Below are 13,909 nucleotides of genomic sequence, written 5' to 3'. Positions count from 1 at the left end.
GTAGTGTGCTTCCAAGTAAACCTGTTGGACTATAACCTGGTGTTGTGTAATTTTTAGATTTAATTTAGAAGTGACTCAGGTGAAAGCAACATGAAACAATTCCTAATTGAAGAGGAACAAAAATTGCAATTACACTTAAAAATGGTTAAAATATTTTTACCACCCATAGATATGTGTAATAGAAGCAAATTGATGTGAATGCTGAAAATCTGAAACAAACAATTTGCTGAAAATTCTTCTGAAGAAAACTACACTGGACTGGAAATGTGAACTGTGTCTCTCTCTCCACAGATGCTGCCAGACCTTTTCCCCAGCATTTTTATATTGGTTGTAGCATTTTGACTAACTCAGATGAGGATTTCTGTAATTCTACTAATCAGAAAAATACAGGTACAACTATCAAAACTTCATACGTAAGGCTTCATGTATACTTCGGATATAGATTCTGTCTGGGACCTCTGATTGCAACTTAGGTATTTACTCTCTATAAAGTAACTAGTAACTCACAATTGGATCTGGATCTCAACATACAACAATCATTTAGGTGTCACTTCTAAATCACTAACAGAACAGTGATGAAGGAATTAATTCTAGAAAATCATGGTTTATGTGAAGCTTCAATAGAAAAATACAGCTTGTAATAATCATTTTGTTAGTTTAAGTTCCATGTGGAGGAGACAGGTCACCAAATAATTTTCCAATGTTTAATTATAAAGTAACACATCTTCATTGAAGTTTGATATTCCCTTTTTCTTCCCCAGTCCTTGCATTATTCAGCTATAGTTTTTAAACATGTACTTTTACAATAAAACCAATGTTTGGGTAAGATATCCAGGAGGTCAGTTTAGCTTGAAATAGGAAGGACATTCCAGTTAGCCCCATTACAAGATCTAGGGATATAAACATTGCTGCCTAAGATATAGAGCAAGATTTTTACAAGAACAAAGTTTCCTGCCTTGCTACGAAACACATTGGTGGGACATTTGGTGGTCTCACAGTCACTTAACACTAAGTGACATTAGTTAAGTAGAGGCAGGACCTAACACAATCCCACTTATTTGACAGTCTCTGGGGGTGGGCACCTGATGGAAAGGGGGTCCTTCAGAGAGGACCTCACTCTTTTCACATCTGAGGCCTAAATGTAGTGACCTGCTAGGGTTCTCGCTGTACAACTCAAAACAGCATCAAATTTGAGATTTAGGGTGAACAGGGCGGTCTTTAAGTGACAAATAATTGGCCACATCTGACCCTCATAAAATTGCAGCTAAGTTGGGAGAGGCAGGAGGGGTAGCAGGAGGACCACCTTGGGAATTTTACCACTTGCTTTTACCCCAATCTTCCCTCTCTCCATCCTAACAATGTGAACCACAAAATTCTACCTGTAATGTCTTAGATCGTGACTTACAACAGGTGTCAGTTGCTAGAATGGGTGTTATGTGATGTTTTTAATTATAATAAGGTATTTGAGTAAATATTTCTTAACCAAATTCTTTTAACATTAATCATGTAGTCATCACTCAATAAAGTTTCTCTATGGCATTACTTTCTATACTCACTAGTAGATCTGACCCACTTGAGTACTGTTACCATCCCAAGCTGCTACAGGGCATACTTACAGACACATTTTCCGAATCTGCAAAACTATAACCCTAATTTCACATATTGTATGACTACAGTCTCTCAGATAGTTAATACCATTTTGAGATGATAAATGACAATTGACAGAAGATATATAGAAACTTTAAGTTCCATATCCAAGAAAGGTTCAATACACTCAAATTCATCTTGGCAGCAAGGGTTGAGACATTTCACCTTGGTGAATATTCAATCCAGACATCTGGCTTTTTGTAACCTGCTGTACAAATACTATAAGAAAACAAACAACCAGTACACTTCCAAGGAGAATTCCGAGCCAAGCATATGAACCCCTTGTGTTTATTTCACCCTGGGTTACAATATCCACAACTGAACTTCCAGTTGCGATCATTTTTCCATCAACTAATAATTCTTGAACATTGTTTAAGGTGCCATTATTGGACATGGGGACAATTCCCAAAATGTGGCAGATTAATGGGTAAACGTCAACAATATCCATGATTTCCTTGGTAAAGTTCTTCTTGAAAGCAGGACCATGGGCGATCAGTAATGGTTGCATACTGTTTATGGTGTTATCATATCCATGATCACCCACTAAAAGGAAAGAAAAGAACAGTTTTGTGACAAACAAATCAATTTCAAATGAGCACATAATTCCTGAAAGTCCTTATTAAATGAAGAATTTATGCTCAACACAGCAAATACTATCATTACAAATGACCACCTGGACCCACATGCAAGAGCACAGATGCATCTGGATTTCAATTGCAATAAGCAATGGGAACAGAAAGTGTGTTTTGACAGATGTTAATGTACTTGGATACTCTAACTGCTCTTGATACAGCTTTAAGAAGTTACAAACCACAAAGTCATACAGATGTACAGCATGGAAACAGACCCTTTGGTCCAACTCGTCCATGCCGACCAGCTATCCCAACCCAATCTAGTCCCACCTGCCATCACCTGACCCATGTCCCTCTAAACCCTTCTTATTCATATACCCATCCAGATACCTTCTAAATGTTGCAATTGTTCTAGTTTCCACCACTTCCTCTGGCAGCCCATTCCACACATGTACCAACCTCTGTGTGAAAAAGTTGCCCCTTAGCACTCTTACATATCTTTCCCCTCTCACCCTAAACCTATGCTATCTAGTTTTGGACTCCCTCACCCTAGGGAAAAGACTGTGTCTATTTATCCTATCCAATCCCCTTATAATTTTGTAAACCTCTGTAAGGTCACCCCTCAGCTCCCGATGCTCCAGGGAAAACGGCCCCAACCTATTCAACCTCTCCCTATAGCTCAAATCCTCCAAACCTGGCAACATCCTTGTAAATCTTTTCTGAACCCTTTCAAGTTTCACAACATCCTTCTGATAGGAAGCAGACCAGAATTGCACACAATATTCCAAATGTGACCTAACCAATGTCCTGCACAGCGCAACATGACCTCCCAACTCCTATACTTAATACTCTGACCAATAAAGGAAAGTGTAACAAACACGTTTTCACTAGCCGAAATAATTTTTAAAATGCATATTGAAATAACTCATAATAAAGCCACAGTAACCATATTATAACTGAATCAATACTAAGTTATTGAACTTATTTGGTTTTAGGAAACATTTCCATACTCCAACAAAAACAGAAATTGCTGGAAAAGCTTAACAGGCCTGACAGCATCTGTGGAGAGAAATCAGAGTTATCATTTTGGGTTGAGTGACCCTTCCATAGAACTGACGGCAGCTAGGAAAATATCAGTTTATATGCAGAAGATAGGGATGGGGGAGGGGGTAAAGAGAAAACAATAGGTAAGGGTAGAGCTGAAAGAGAGAGAACAGTTGGACAGGTAAAGGAGTGAATAACGATCCAACTAGGAGGGTGAATACGTATGAATGGGGACAAACTCCAAGACAACTTGTTAACATTCTCACTTTGAATTCATTTTCCTTTGTTTTCTAGATGTATTCTTTAAATCAATCATACAACATAAGGTACTTAGCTTTCTACATTAGTTATTGTACTGAAAGTAGTCTTGGGATCACTATGAGTCCAGAATAGTGGCAGCCATTATGGGTAATCAAGAGGTCACATTGGTGAGCCCACACCCAGATTTCACGGAAGCTCAACTTAAGAATCCAGTTTCTGCGGAAATCAATCATGCAAAACAGGAAGAAAAAAGGCCTTAGAGGACCATGAAAGCCAATTACAGTATGTATGTCATTTAAGAGACAGATGCGTGGTACCTGAAGACTATTGATGGAATGTTATACAGCATATGGACGTACATGGAATTGTGTAGGTTAGATGGGGTTCAGGTTGGTACGACAGGTCGGTGCAACATTGAGGGCCGAAGGGTCTGTACTGCGCTGTAATGTTCTATCCCATGGAAGTGCCAGTGCATGGCATCAAGGAAATGAGGGAACCTGGAAATATATCAAAATGCAAGATAATGGCCTAGAATGTAGTCAAATATAGAGGACTGTGAAGGAAACAAAAAAATGCTGGACTAATTCAGTAGGTCTGACAACATCCGTGGAGAGAAAATAGGGTTGATTGGTATGTCTGCAAAACAACCCAAACCACAGTAAAAGGGAGTATTGGGAGTGAGCTGAAGAGTGGAGGAACTATGACGGTCAATCCAGATTAACTTCACTGGAATTAAAAACAAAAATTGCTGAAAACACCTAGCAGGTTTGGCAGTAACTGAAGGAACAGCGCTCCAAAAGCCTGTACTTCCAAATAAACCTGTTGGAGTATAACCTGGTGTCGTGTGATCTTTAACTTTGTGGAGACAGAAACAGTGTTAATATTTTGAATCCAATGACTTTTCTTTGGAACTGAAGGGGATTGGAAAATGACTTTATTTTGTTGGCAAAGTGGGGAGGAGAAAGTAGAAGAGATGGTGAAGGTGCCCAAAGCAAAAGACGGAATGCTTAAGAGTGGTAAAGTTGGGATTGAAATGCAAAATAGGTGAGAATGTAGGTTTGATTAGAGAAAATCAGGCTTTACTCTCAGCCGAGTTGACCAAAAATACACTGAGTTAGTGGGGGAAAAGAGACGCCATTGCATCTGTTCTGATGATGCTATTTTCCACAGATATACCAGTGATATGTTAACTTTATCCTTCTTGATTGAAAGGGCCGTTAGCCATGTCGGACTCATTTCCCACAGTTCTGAACCCTCTCTACTTGCCCTATCTTCCAGAACAAGGACAGAGTTCTCATTGTATTTACCTTTTCACCCCACCAGTCTCCACATTCAAAGGATCATCCTTTGCCATTTCCGCCACTTCCAGCTACCATCAAACACATCTCCCCCTCTCCTTCTTTGTCAGCATTCCATAGGGTCGGTCCCTTCATGACACCTTCCAGTCTTCCATCACTGCTAAATATTTCCTCACTCTCACATGTACCTTTCCATACAACCAGAAAAATTGCAACAAGTGCTCATTTCGCCTCTCTCCACACTTTCCACATGAAACTTTTGTTTATTTGTACTTTGTTCAATGTAGTTTGCTGTATTCACTGCTTACAATGCAGTCTGTTTTATATTGGCAAAGCTAAACACAGACTGGGTCACTGCTTTGCAGAATATCTATGCCCTGTCTCGAAGAATAACTTCATTCATCCACTTGCTTGTCATTTCAACAAACCACTTTACTTCCACGCCAAGATTTCCATCCTACAGCTACTGCAATGTTTCAGCAAAACTCAACACAAGCTGGGCCAAACAGCACCTCATTTTCCTCTTAGGCACTTTACAGTTTTCAGGACTCAATGTTGAGCTCAATGACTTCAGAGTATGAACACTGTCCTGCATTTTGATCCCACCCACTCTCTACCACACATTGTTTGTGTCTTGTTAGCTTTGTTCTCAGTGGAATTAACCTATTTCCTTCTATTGAGACCTCTGATCACATGTATTTTACATCCTTTATTCCTTTACCACCATTAGCAGTCCCACTGTCTTTTACATAGAAATGTAGAAGAGAGGAACAGGAGTAGACTATTCTATTCCTCGAGTCTGCACTGCCATTCAATATGATCATTGTTGATTATCAAGCTCAATGCCAGAATCCTGCCCTTCTCCCATATTTCTTGATCCCTTTAGCCACCAGAGCTGTATCTAGCACCTTCTTGAAAGCACAATATTTTGGCCTCAAACAGTTTTTGTGGCAGTGAATTCTACTGGTTCACCATTCTTTGGGTGAACAAATTTCTCAGATCTCAGTCTGACAAGGTTTACTCCTTATGCTCAAATATGGCCCCTGCCCCCCCCCCCCCCCCCCGGGAACATTCTTCCTGCATCTAATCTGTCAAATTCTGTTAAATGTGATACCAGACCCCACACCAATTGCCCTTTGGGCAATTAGGAATGGGAAGGATAGGCAATGCTGGCCTAGCCAATGATGCCTTCATCCCATGAATGAATTTAAAAATTCTGATAGATTTTAGTTTTTCTATGAGATTCCACCCTCACTTTCCTGAACTCCAGTGAACACAAGAGAACACTTCCTGATGAACAGCTTTTGCCCGAAACGTCAATTTTTGTGCTCCTCGGATGCTGCCTGACCTGCTATGCTTTTCCAGCACCACACTCTCGACTTTAATCTCCAGCATCTGCTGTACTCACTTTCTCCAGTGAACACAATCCTAACTGACTCAATCTCTCCTCATACATCAATCCTGCATTTCTCAAAATCAACTTGGTAAATCTTTGCTGCACTTCCTCTAAAGAGCGTCTTTCCTCAGATAAGGAGATCAAAACACACAGTATTCCAGGTGTGGCCTCACCATGCCTAGTATAACTGCAGCAAGACATTCTTGTTCTTGTACTGGAGACTTCTCACTGTGACAGCCAACATACAGTTTGCCTTCTTTATTTCTTGCTGCACTTGTGCATCAGCCACTGAAATTAAGCGCACAAGGACACCAAAGTCTTGGTGAACATTCCTCACTCTCAATTTACCTGACATTTACCTATATTATTCTGAATTTGACCGCTCAGCCTGCACTGCAACATCTCTGCATTCTCCTAAAAAGCTTTTCCTTCCACCTAGCTTTCTGTCATATGCAAATTTGACATATTATCTTTAGTTCCATCATGTAATTCATAACATATATTGTAAATAGCTGGGATCTTGCATTATCCCTCTAGTGCCTGCCATTCTGAAAAAGACCCATTCATTCCTACTCTTTTTTATCTGTCTGCTAACCAATTTCTATCTGACACTACTCCAAATCCTGTGCACTTTAATTTTATGTATTAATCTCTTTAGTGGGACTTTGTCGAAAGCCTTCTGAAAGTCCAAATAAGTCACGTCCTCTGGGCTCCCTGATCAACTGAACTCATTCCATCCTTGAAGAATTCCAGTAGATTTGTCAAACATGTTTTCCCTTTTACACATCCAAGCTGTGTCCGATTCTACCACGGTTTCCGTATGTTGTGCTAAAAAACCAGTGATAATGGAGACTAGCATCTTCCTGTGACCAATATCAAGACTCACTGGTTTATAACTCCCTGTCTCCTCTCCACCTTCCTTTTTTGAATAGTGGGACTACATTAGAAAATATTCCAGACTCCAAAGAATCTTGGAAGATGAACATCAATGTATCCACTATATCTTGGGTCACTCCTTAAGTACTCTGGGATGTAAATTATTAGACCCTGGAGATTTATCAACCTTTAATTCCAACAATTTCTCCAACACCATTTCTCTACTAATACAGATTGGTTCAGTTCCTCCCTGTCACTAATCACTGTGTTCCCCATCATTTCTGCATCTTATTTGTGTCCTCATAAAATCACAGAATTCCTACAGTGCAGATAGAGGCCATTTTGCCCATCAAGTTTCACTGACCTTCTGACAAACCGAGACACCTCACTCTCCCACTCTATTCCCATAGTTAATCCATCTGGCCTAAACATCCCTAGATACTACTAGGCAATTTAGAATGGCCAATCCATCTAACTTGCACATCTTTTGACTGTGGGGGAAATCCAAAGAACCTAGAGGAAACCCATGTAGATATTGGAAGACATGCAAACTCCACACAGACATTCACCAAAGGATAGGATTGAACCCAGGTCCGAGATGCTGTGAAGCAGGAATGCTAATCACTGTGCCGCTGTGCCCTGTTCCACCCTCCTTTGTAAATACAGAAACCAAGTATGAATTTGATACTGGTAATGTCATTGGAGTGATGAAATATGGGGGAAATCAATAATGCGCTCCTAAATCATCCTAGGCTACGAAGGAAGCCTCATGCAGGTTTAAGATTGCTGTTAATTGCACTATGAAGGTAGCATCAGTGGTCATGAGTCTGGCTCAGCATGCCCAAGCAAGAGGAGATAAGTTATGACAGCCTTCCAAAAATCATTCTGGCATGGTGTGATGCAGTGCACCCTAGGTAATGGTATGGTCTGTTTGGCTCCAAAACTACACTTGACCTGGTGAACATAAACAGTAAGAAATAGTCATCCTGTGACCAATGACAATTTGACATCTGTCTGGACCACTTATTTTTTTAAACTGAATCCCCTTTGCCCTACCTCCACAGCCATGGCATCTGACCAAAGTCCAATAAGAGTTAGACCAAGTGCATAAGATGTCTAAAAGAAGCCAAGTGCAACTGTATATCAAAGAAATACAAGTAACCATCTGGTGGATGAACTAGGGAATAAATGCACAAGTTCACTCCGTATCAGAACATCCTCAAACCTTCTGGACATAGCTCAGTTTGTAGGGTTGTTGTGACCTTGTGGTGTTCTCTGTCAGTTCAACAAGAAGCAAGGAACTGGAAAAGCAAACAATTATGGGAGGGATTTTCCAAAAAGGAATTCCTTGGGGGAAGCCAGGGAATCATGAATTGGAAGATTTTATCAAAACCTAACTAGACTCTGAATAAACCTGATTAGATTTAAAGGGTCAGACTTTTAAGCTAACTGCTGCCTTTTCCCATTGGCGCCACAAGCAGTATGACATCTGGTGAAACTTCAAAAATGAGAAATGGAGTAGACCATTCACCCTTCAAGCCTGCTCCATCACTTGTGGCTGATCATAAAATGTCATATGTCTTACATCAGCCCTGCCATCCAGGAATCAGTCTGGTAAACCTGAACTGCACTTCCTCCATAGCTAGAATATCCATCCTCAGATAGGTGGATCATAACTGCACACAATACTCCAGGTGTTATCTCACCAAACTTCTGTACAATTGCAGTAAGACATGTCTGCTGCTGTACTCAGAATATCTCGCTATGAAGGCCAACATACCATTTGCTTTCTTTACCATCTGCTAAACCTGCATGCTGAAGAGTGATGTACATAAACAACCTAAGAGGAAAAGAAGCAAATGCTGACAAGAGAATGGAGAGGTATGGTGTAACATATTGAATCTGTAATGTGTTCAGCTGAACCTATGAATCTTTGAGTACTGCAAACAAACTTCACATCCTTAAAGTTTAAGTGATACTTAAATCCAAAGGTCTTGTTATCTTGATTCTAAACTTAACATGTGATTAATATGGTGTAACTGTGCTATTGTTAAGGAAACTGAAAAGATGATAACCTGCAAGGTGGCAATCTAGATCAGATTGAATATAAAATTGATAAGGTTAAAATTACTATTAAATTTATAACAAATGCACTATATGTGCTGGTTGCTTAGCAACCAAGAACTTGGCAGGGATGAGATTATCATTTCATTAATCATGTCAGAACTAGAGAACAAAGAACTAGCTGCTAAGGTGATCAAAAAGCTTGATGAAATTGCTAAGAAACAACTGACCAATACCCAGGCAACCTTGCATATGTGGGTTTATTATTATATGTAAGTTCCTTGTTGAGTACCAAGGAAACATGTTAAGTTTTGAGTTATCTACACTTAAAAGTAAATCTCTAAAAGGGGATATTAACTTATAAAAATGCATAATTTTGAAAAATACAATTTGAACATTACGTATTCAGTTAGGAACTTGGGATATGAATGCCACTGGCATGATCACCATTTGTTGCCCAACTTTAGCTGTTTTAGTATGGTTGATACAACAGAATGACTTGCTAGGTGACTTCAGAATGAACTCAGGATTTAACAAATTCAGTTTGAGACACATATAGGTTAGACCAAATGGTAAGGACACTGTAAAAAGGACACTGGTGAACCAGTAAGATTTTACAACTATCACTTTTGCTCTGTCTAGCTTAAGGTTGTACTGAAAATACTCGCAAACTATAAGTGCACTCAGAATGGAAGACAATTTCAATGGAAATCAAATAGTAAGATGCTTAAAAAAGATTGAGAGAGAAAATTGGAACACAAATATATTTACGTATTTCTATTTTTCAGGAATAGCAGCCAGTGACAAGTGGTGTTCCACAAGGGTCAGTGTCGGGACCACAACTTTTCACTTCATACATTAATGATCTAGATGAAGGAACTGGGAGCATACTGGTTAAGTTTGCAGATGAACAAAGATATGTAGAGGAACAGGTAGTATGGAGGAGGTGAGGAGGTTGCAGAAGGACTTGGACAAGTTAGGAGATTGGGCAAAGACGTGGCAGATGGAGTACAATGTGGGGAAGTATGAGATCATGCACTTTTCTAAGAAGAGTAGAAGTATGACTATTTTTTAAATGGGGAGAAAATTCGGAAGTCTGAAGTGCAAAGAGACTTGGGAATTCTAGTCCAGGATTCTCTAAAGGTAATCTTGCAGGTTGAGTCAGTAGTTAGGAAGGCTAATGCAATGATGGCATTTATTTTGTGAGGACTTGAGAAGCAGGGATGTACTTCTGAGACTCTATATGGCTTTGGTCAGACCACATTTTGAGTATTGTGCACAGTTTTGGGCCCCATATCTCAGGAAGGATATATTGGCCTGGAGCAAGTTCAAGGAAGGTTCATGAGAATGGTCCCAGCAATGAAAAGCTTAGCATATGAGGAATGTTTGAGGATTCTGCAAATACACTCGATGGAATTTAGTAAGATGAGGGAGGACATAATTGTTCAGGCCATTCAGTACTCTGTAAGTTTCAGTGGATGTTGGGAAGATGTTTCCATTGATAGGAGAGAATGGGACCTTAGGGAAGATTTTTTACAATAAAGATAAGGAGAAACTTCTTCAGCCAGAGTGGTGAATCTATGGAATTCACTGCCACAGAAGACAGTGGAGGCCAGGTCATTGAATATATTTAAGCCAGAGATAGATAGGTTCTTGATCGTCAAGAGGAATCAAGGGTTACAGGAAGAAAGTAGGAGAATGGGGTTGAGAAACTTATCAGCCATGATTGAATGGTGGAGCAGACTCAATGGGCTGGATGGCCTAATTTATGCTCCTATGTCTATGGTCTTATTAAGTGCAATTCATATATTGTGGTGCATGCATCAGTTCTTTATCCTTGCAGTTTGAAATTTTTTTTGTCTTTAGATTGCTAAATTAATGCAATCTTCTCTCAATGTGTTTTGAAGTAGCCAAATAAAAGCATGTAATGTGCTTATAATAGTTGAAGAGTGACAAAAGTGCATAGCTAGACATGAGAAGAAATTGCTCCCCTTTATTAATAACTGCCTTATCCAAAAAGAAGTATGTAAATTTTCTATTTCTTTAAAAGAATTTTAGAAAGCATTTTTAAAAAGAAAATACTTACAATTAAATTTTCCAGTTGTCTTATTCTGATTGATTGTCCACCCTTCATCTGCCACAACTATTATTGGTTGGATTCTCTTATTGTGCTTGTACCGAAAGCGATCTGGAATATCCTCCTTCTTGTATACAGTCATATTGGAGTGAGCATTCACTAAAGCATTATATATCTCATTATATTTACCTGCAACAAAACAAAATGGCTGTCACATCAGTGGCTGGTGCAAAAAGCACATTCAAAATTTTTGTTGAAAGATAGATGGAAATGAAGCTACAGCATTCATACGAACAAGGAACTGGAATAGCACATTCAGCATCTTGAACTGTCTTCACTATTTAATCTTACTGTAACCCTAAATCTGCATTCCCTCCTATCCCTTATAATGTTTTATCCCCTTGTTTAGCAAGAATCTATTCACGTCTCTGTCTTAAACAAATTCAGCATGCTGCTTCCACCACCTTCTTTGGAGGAGAGTTCCAGACGTTGATGATCCTCTGAAGAACAAAATTTGATATCATCTGTTTTAAATAGCTAAGTCCTGATTTTTAAACAATAACCTCTACTTTTTGATTCACTCCTAAGTAGAAACATCCTCTCCGCATCCATCATGTTAAGATTTTTCAGCATCATAAACCTTTCAATCAAGTTGCCTCTTACTTTAAACTTCAGCAGATACAAACCTAGCCTGTCCCACCTTTACTCATTAGACAACCTTCCATTCCTGGTATTAAATATGATAAATCTTCCCTGAACTGCTTCCCATAGATTTACATTCTTATTTTAAATGAGGAGACTAATACTATACATAGTGCTCCAGATGTGGTCTCAGCAGTGCCTTGTACCACTGAAGCATAAACTCCTTTCCTTTGTATTCAATGCCCCTTTCAATAAGGAACAACATTATTAGCTTTCCTGATTTAATATATAGTTATAGCATATACTTTCTGTAATGTATACACAAGGTGACACAGATAGCTGCATCTCAGATCTCCGTAATCTCTCACCATTAGGTAATATACTTATTTTTAAATTCCTACTGTCAAAGTGGACAATTTCACATTTTACCACATTGTACTCCATTTTGCCACATCTTTGCCCACTCACTTAACCTATCTATATTGTTTTATAGCTTCATGTTCACAATTAATGTTCCTACACATTTTTTTAAGCCATTGGCAAATGCATTGCCCATCCTCTCATTCAAGTCATTTATAGAAATTGTAATAGCTGACCACCTTACACTGGTCTGGGTGGTACATCAACATAATGCTACTCTGAAATCCCCCCTTTGTGCTTTAAGTCCAATCCATTTGAGTAAATATTCCTTTATGCTTAAGATTAATTTCTATAGCTGTGCATTAGCCTTTAGTGACTTGTTTATGTGGACACCCAAAACCCAATTCTTTTCCACAACTCAGTCTATCAACATTAAGAAAATTTCGAAGTTGCTTTGTTCAGGTTCAAGTTAGCTGATCTCAGAATTATATTCCAAATATGTTGAATCCAAGATTTATCAAAAAAAACCCAACCGTCATAAATGTTATCTTACCTTCTTTGGGCAATATAGCAGAAACTGGTGTAAAATCAATCCATGTGTACAGATCACGATCAATGTATAGATCTAATTCAATGATCCTGTCTCTAGAGCACGGAGTCATCCCATGGTCACTTGTGACTATTAAGTTTATCGTGTTCCAGAGTCCAGCTTTCTGAAGTTGTTCTACAAGGTAGCCAAGCTTTAGATCAATATCTGCAATGACTTTATCCATGAAAGGGTTGTCAGTCCCAAACTCATGGCCTGTCTGATCAGGTTCTTCCCAGTACAACAGGCCAAAATTAACAGGTTCTTTTCCTCTGAACCAGTCAATCAACTGAGTCACTCGATCCTCAAAAGGAACAGAGATATTATAGATCATGTAGTGAGTTGGGTACATCCCGTGTATTTGAACATCAGTACCAGGCCACATTACAGCCCCACTCTTATGGCCTTGAATCTGGTTTGTAACCCAAAGTGGATAGGCCTCATCCCACCAGACTGGATCAAATATGTCCATTCCATCCATAGAAAAGGTTTTATTTAAGTCCTGATCATACATTTCATTTGCTACAATTCCATGGTTCTCTGCATATAACCCAGTAACAAGAGTATAGTGGTTTGGATAGGTTTTTGTGATGAAAATATTTGTAACCCGATTTACATGAATGCCATTTTCCATGACATACTTAAAGTATGGCATTGGAACTCTATGGATGTAATCCCATCGAAATCCATCAAACGATACCAGCAGCACTTTTGGTTGATTCAGCTGGAGAGGTATGGCTTCAGTGAGAGTCAAGGTAATTGCAATGTAGCAAAGACACATCTGCCTGATGTGAGGTGTCATGATATTCATTTATTTACTGTTAGGTATTTAGACACCAGCTGCAACACAGAAATAACATCTATCAACCTTGTTTACATATCAATGCAATAGCTCAATGCAATATTAAAACCTCTTTACAACCAAAATTTCCTCTCGTTTCCCATCTAATCTGGGAAGTGCTTACTTAATTGGGGTCCAGTTCCAAGGGCACATTTATTTCTCTGGCATAACTAGTACCAAGAAATATTTCTAAATAAAATGGTCACAAACAGCATCCAAGTTTAGATATGTAGGATATACATTGC

The 13,909-nt window shown here is 39.0% G+C and overlaps 1 protein-coding gene across 1 annotated transcript; it reads right to left on the bottom strand.

Moving 5' to 3' along the window:
* Window positions 1–552: 552 nt before the first annotated feature.
* Window positions 553–13,416, bottom strand: enpp5 (ectonucleotide pyrophosphatase/phosphodiesterase 5). Its single transcript, XM_060821254.1, has 3 exons — window positions 12,791–13,416; window positions 11,245–11,424; window positions 553–2,190 (listed from the first exon to the last, which is right to left on the bottom strand). Exons 1-3 carry the CDS (start codon window positions 13,335–13,337, stop codon window positions 1,781–1,783), a joined length of 1,137 nt encoding a protein of 378 aa, XP_060677237.1. The 5' UTR covers window positions 13,338–13,416; the 3' UTR covers window positions 553–1,780.
* Between the last annotated feature and the right edge of the window lie 493 nt (window positions 13,417–13,909).

Source organism: Hemiscyllium ocellatum, chromosome 3 (genome assembly GCF_020745735.1).
Source record: "Hemiscyllium ocellatum isolate sHemOce1 chromosome 3, sHemOce1.pat.X.cur, whole genome shotgun sequence".
In the NCBI taxonomy this organism is placed as follows: Eukaryota; Metazoa; Chordata; class Chondrichthyes; order Orectolobiformes; family Hemiscylliidae; genus Hemiscyllium; species Hemiscyllium ocellatum.
This window is presented reverse-complemented; position numbering and strand designations above follow the sequence as displayed.

Bases quoted from the DNA above. Each gene is read 5' to 3' on its own strand.
- enpp5 (XM_060821254.1), bottom strand. From the start codon at position 13,337: ATGTATGATCAGGACTTAAATAAAACCTTTTCTATGGATGGAATGGAC. The intron at 11,425-12,790 runs GTAAGATAACAT...GTTTTGTTGCAG, and splicing joins TGCTATATTGCCCAAAGAAG to GTAAATATAATGAGATATAT. The intron at 2,191-11,244 runs GTAAGTATTTTC...CTTTCCTTTTAG, and splicing joins GACAACTGGAAAATTTAATT to TGGGTGATCATGGATATGAT.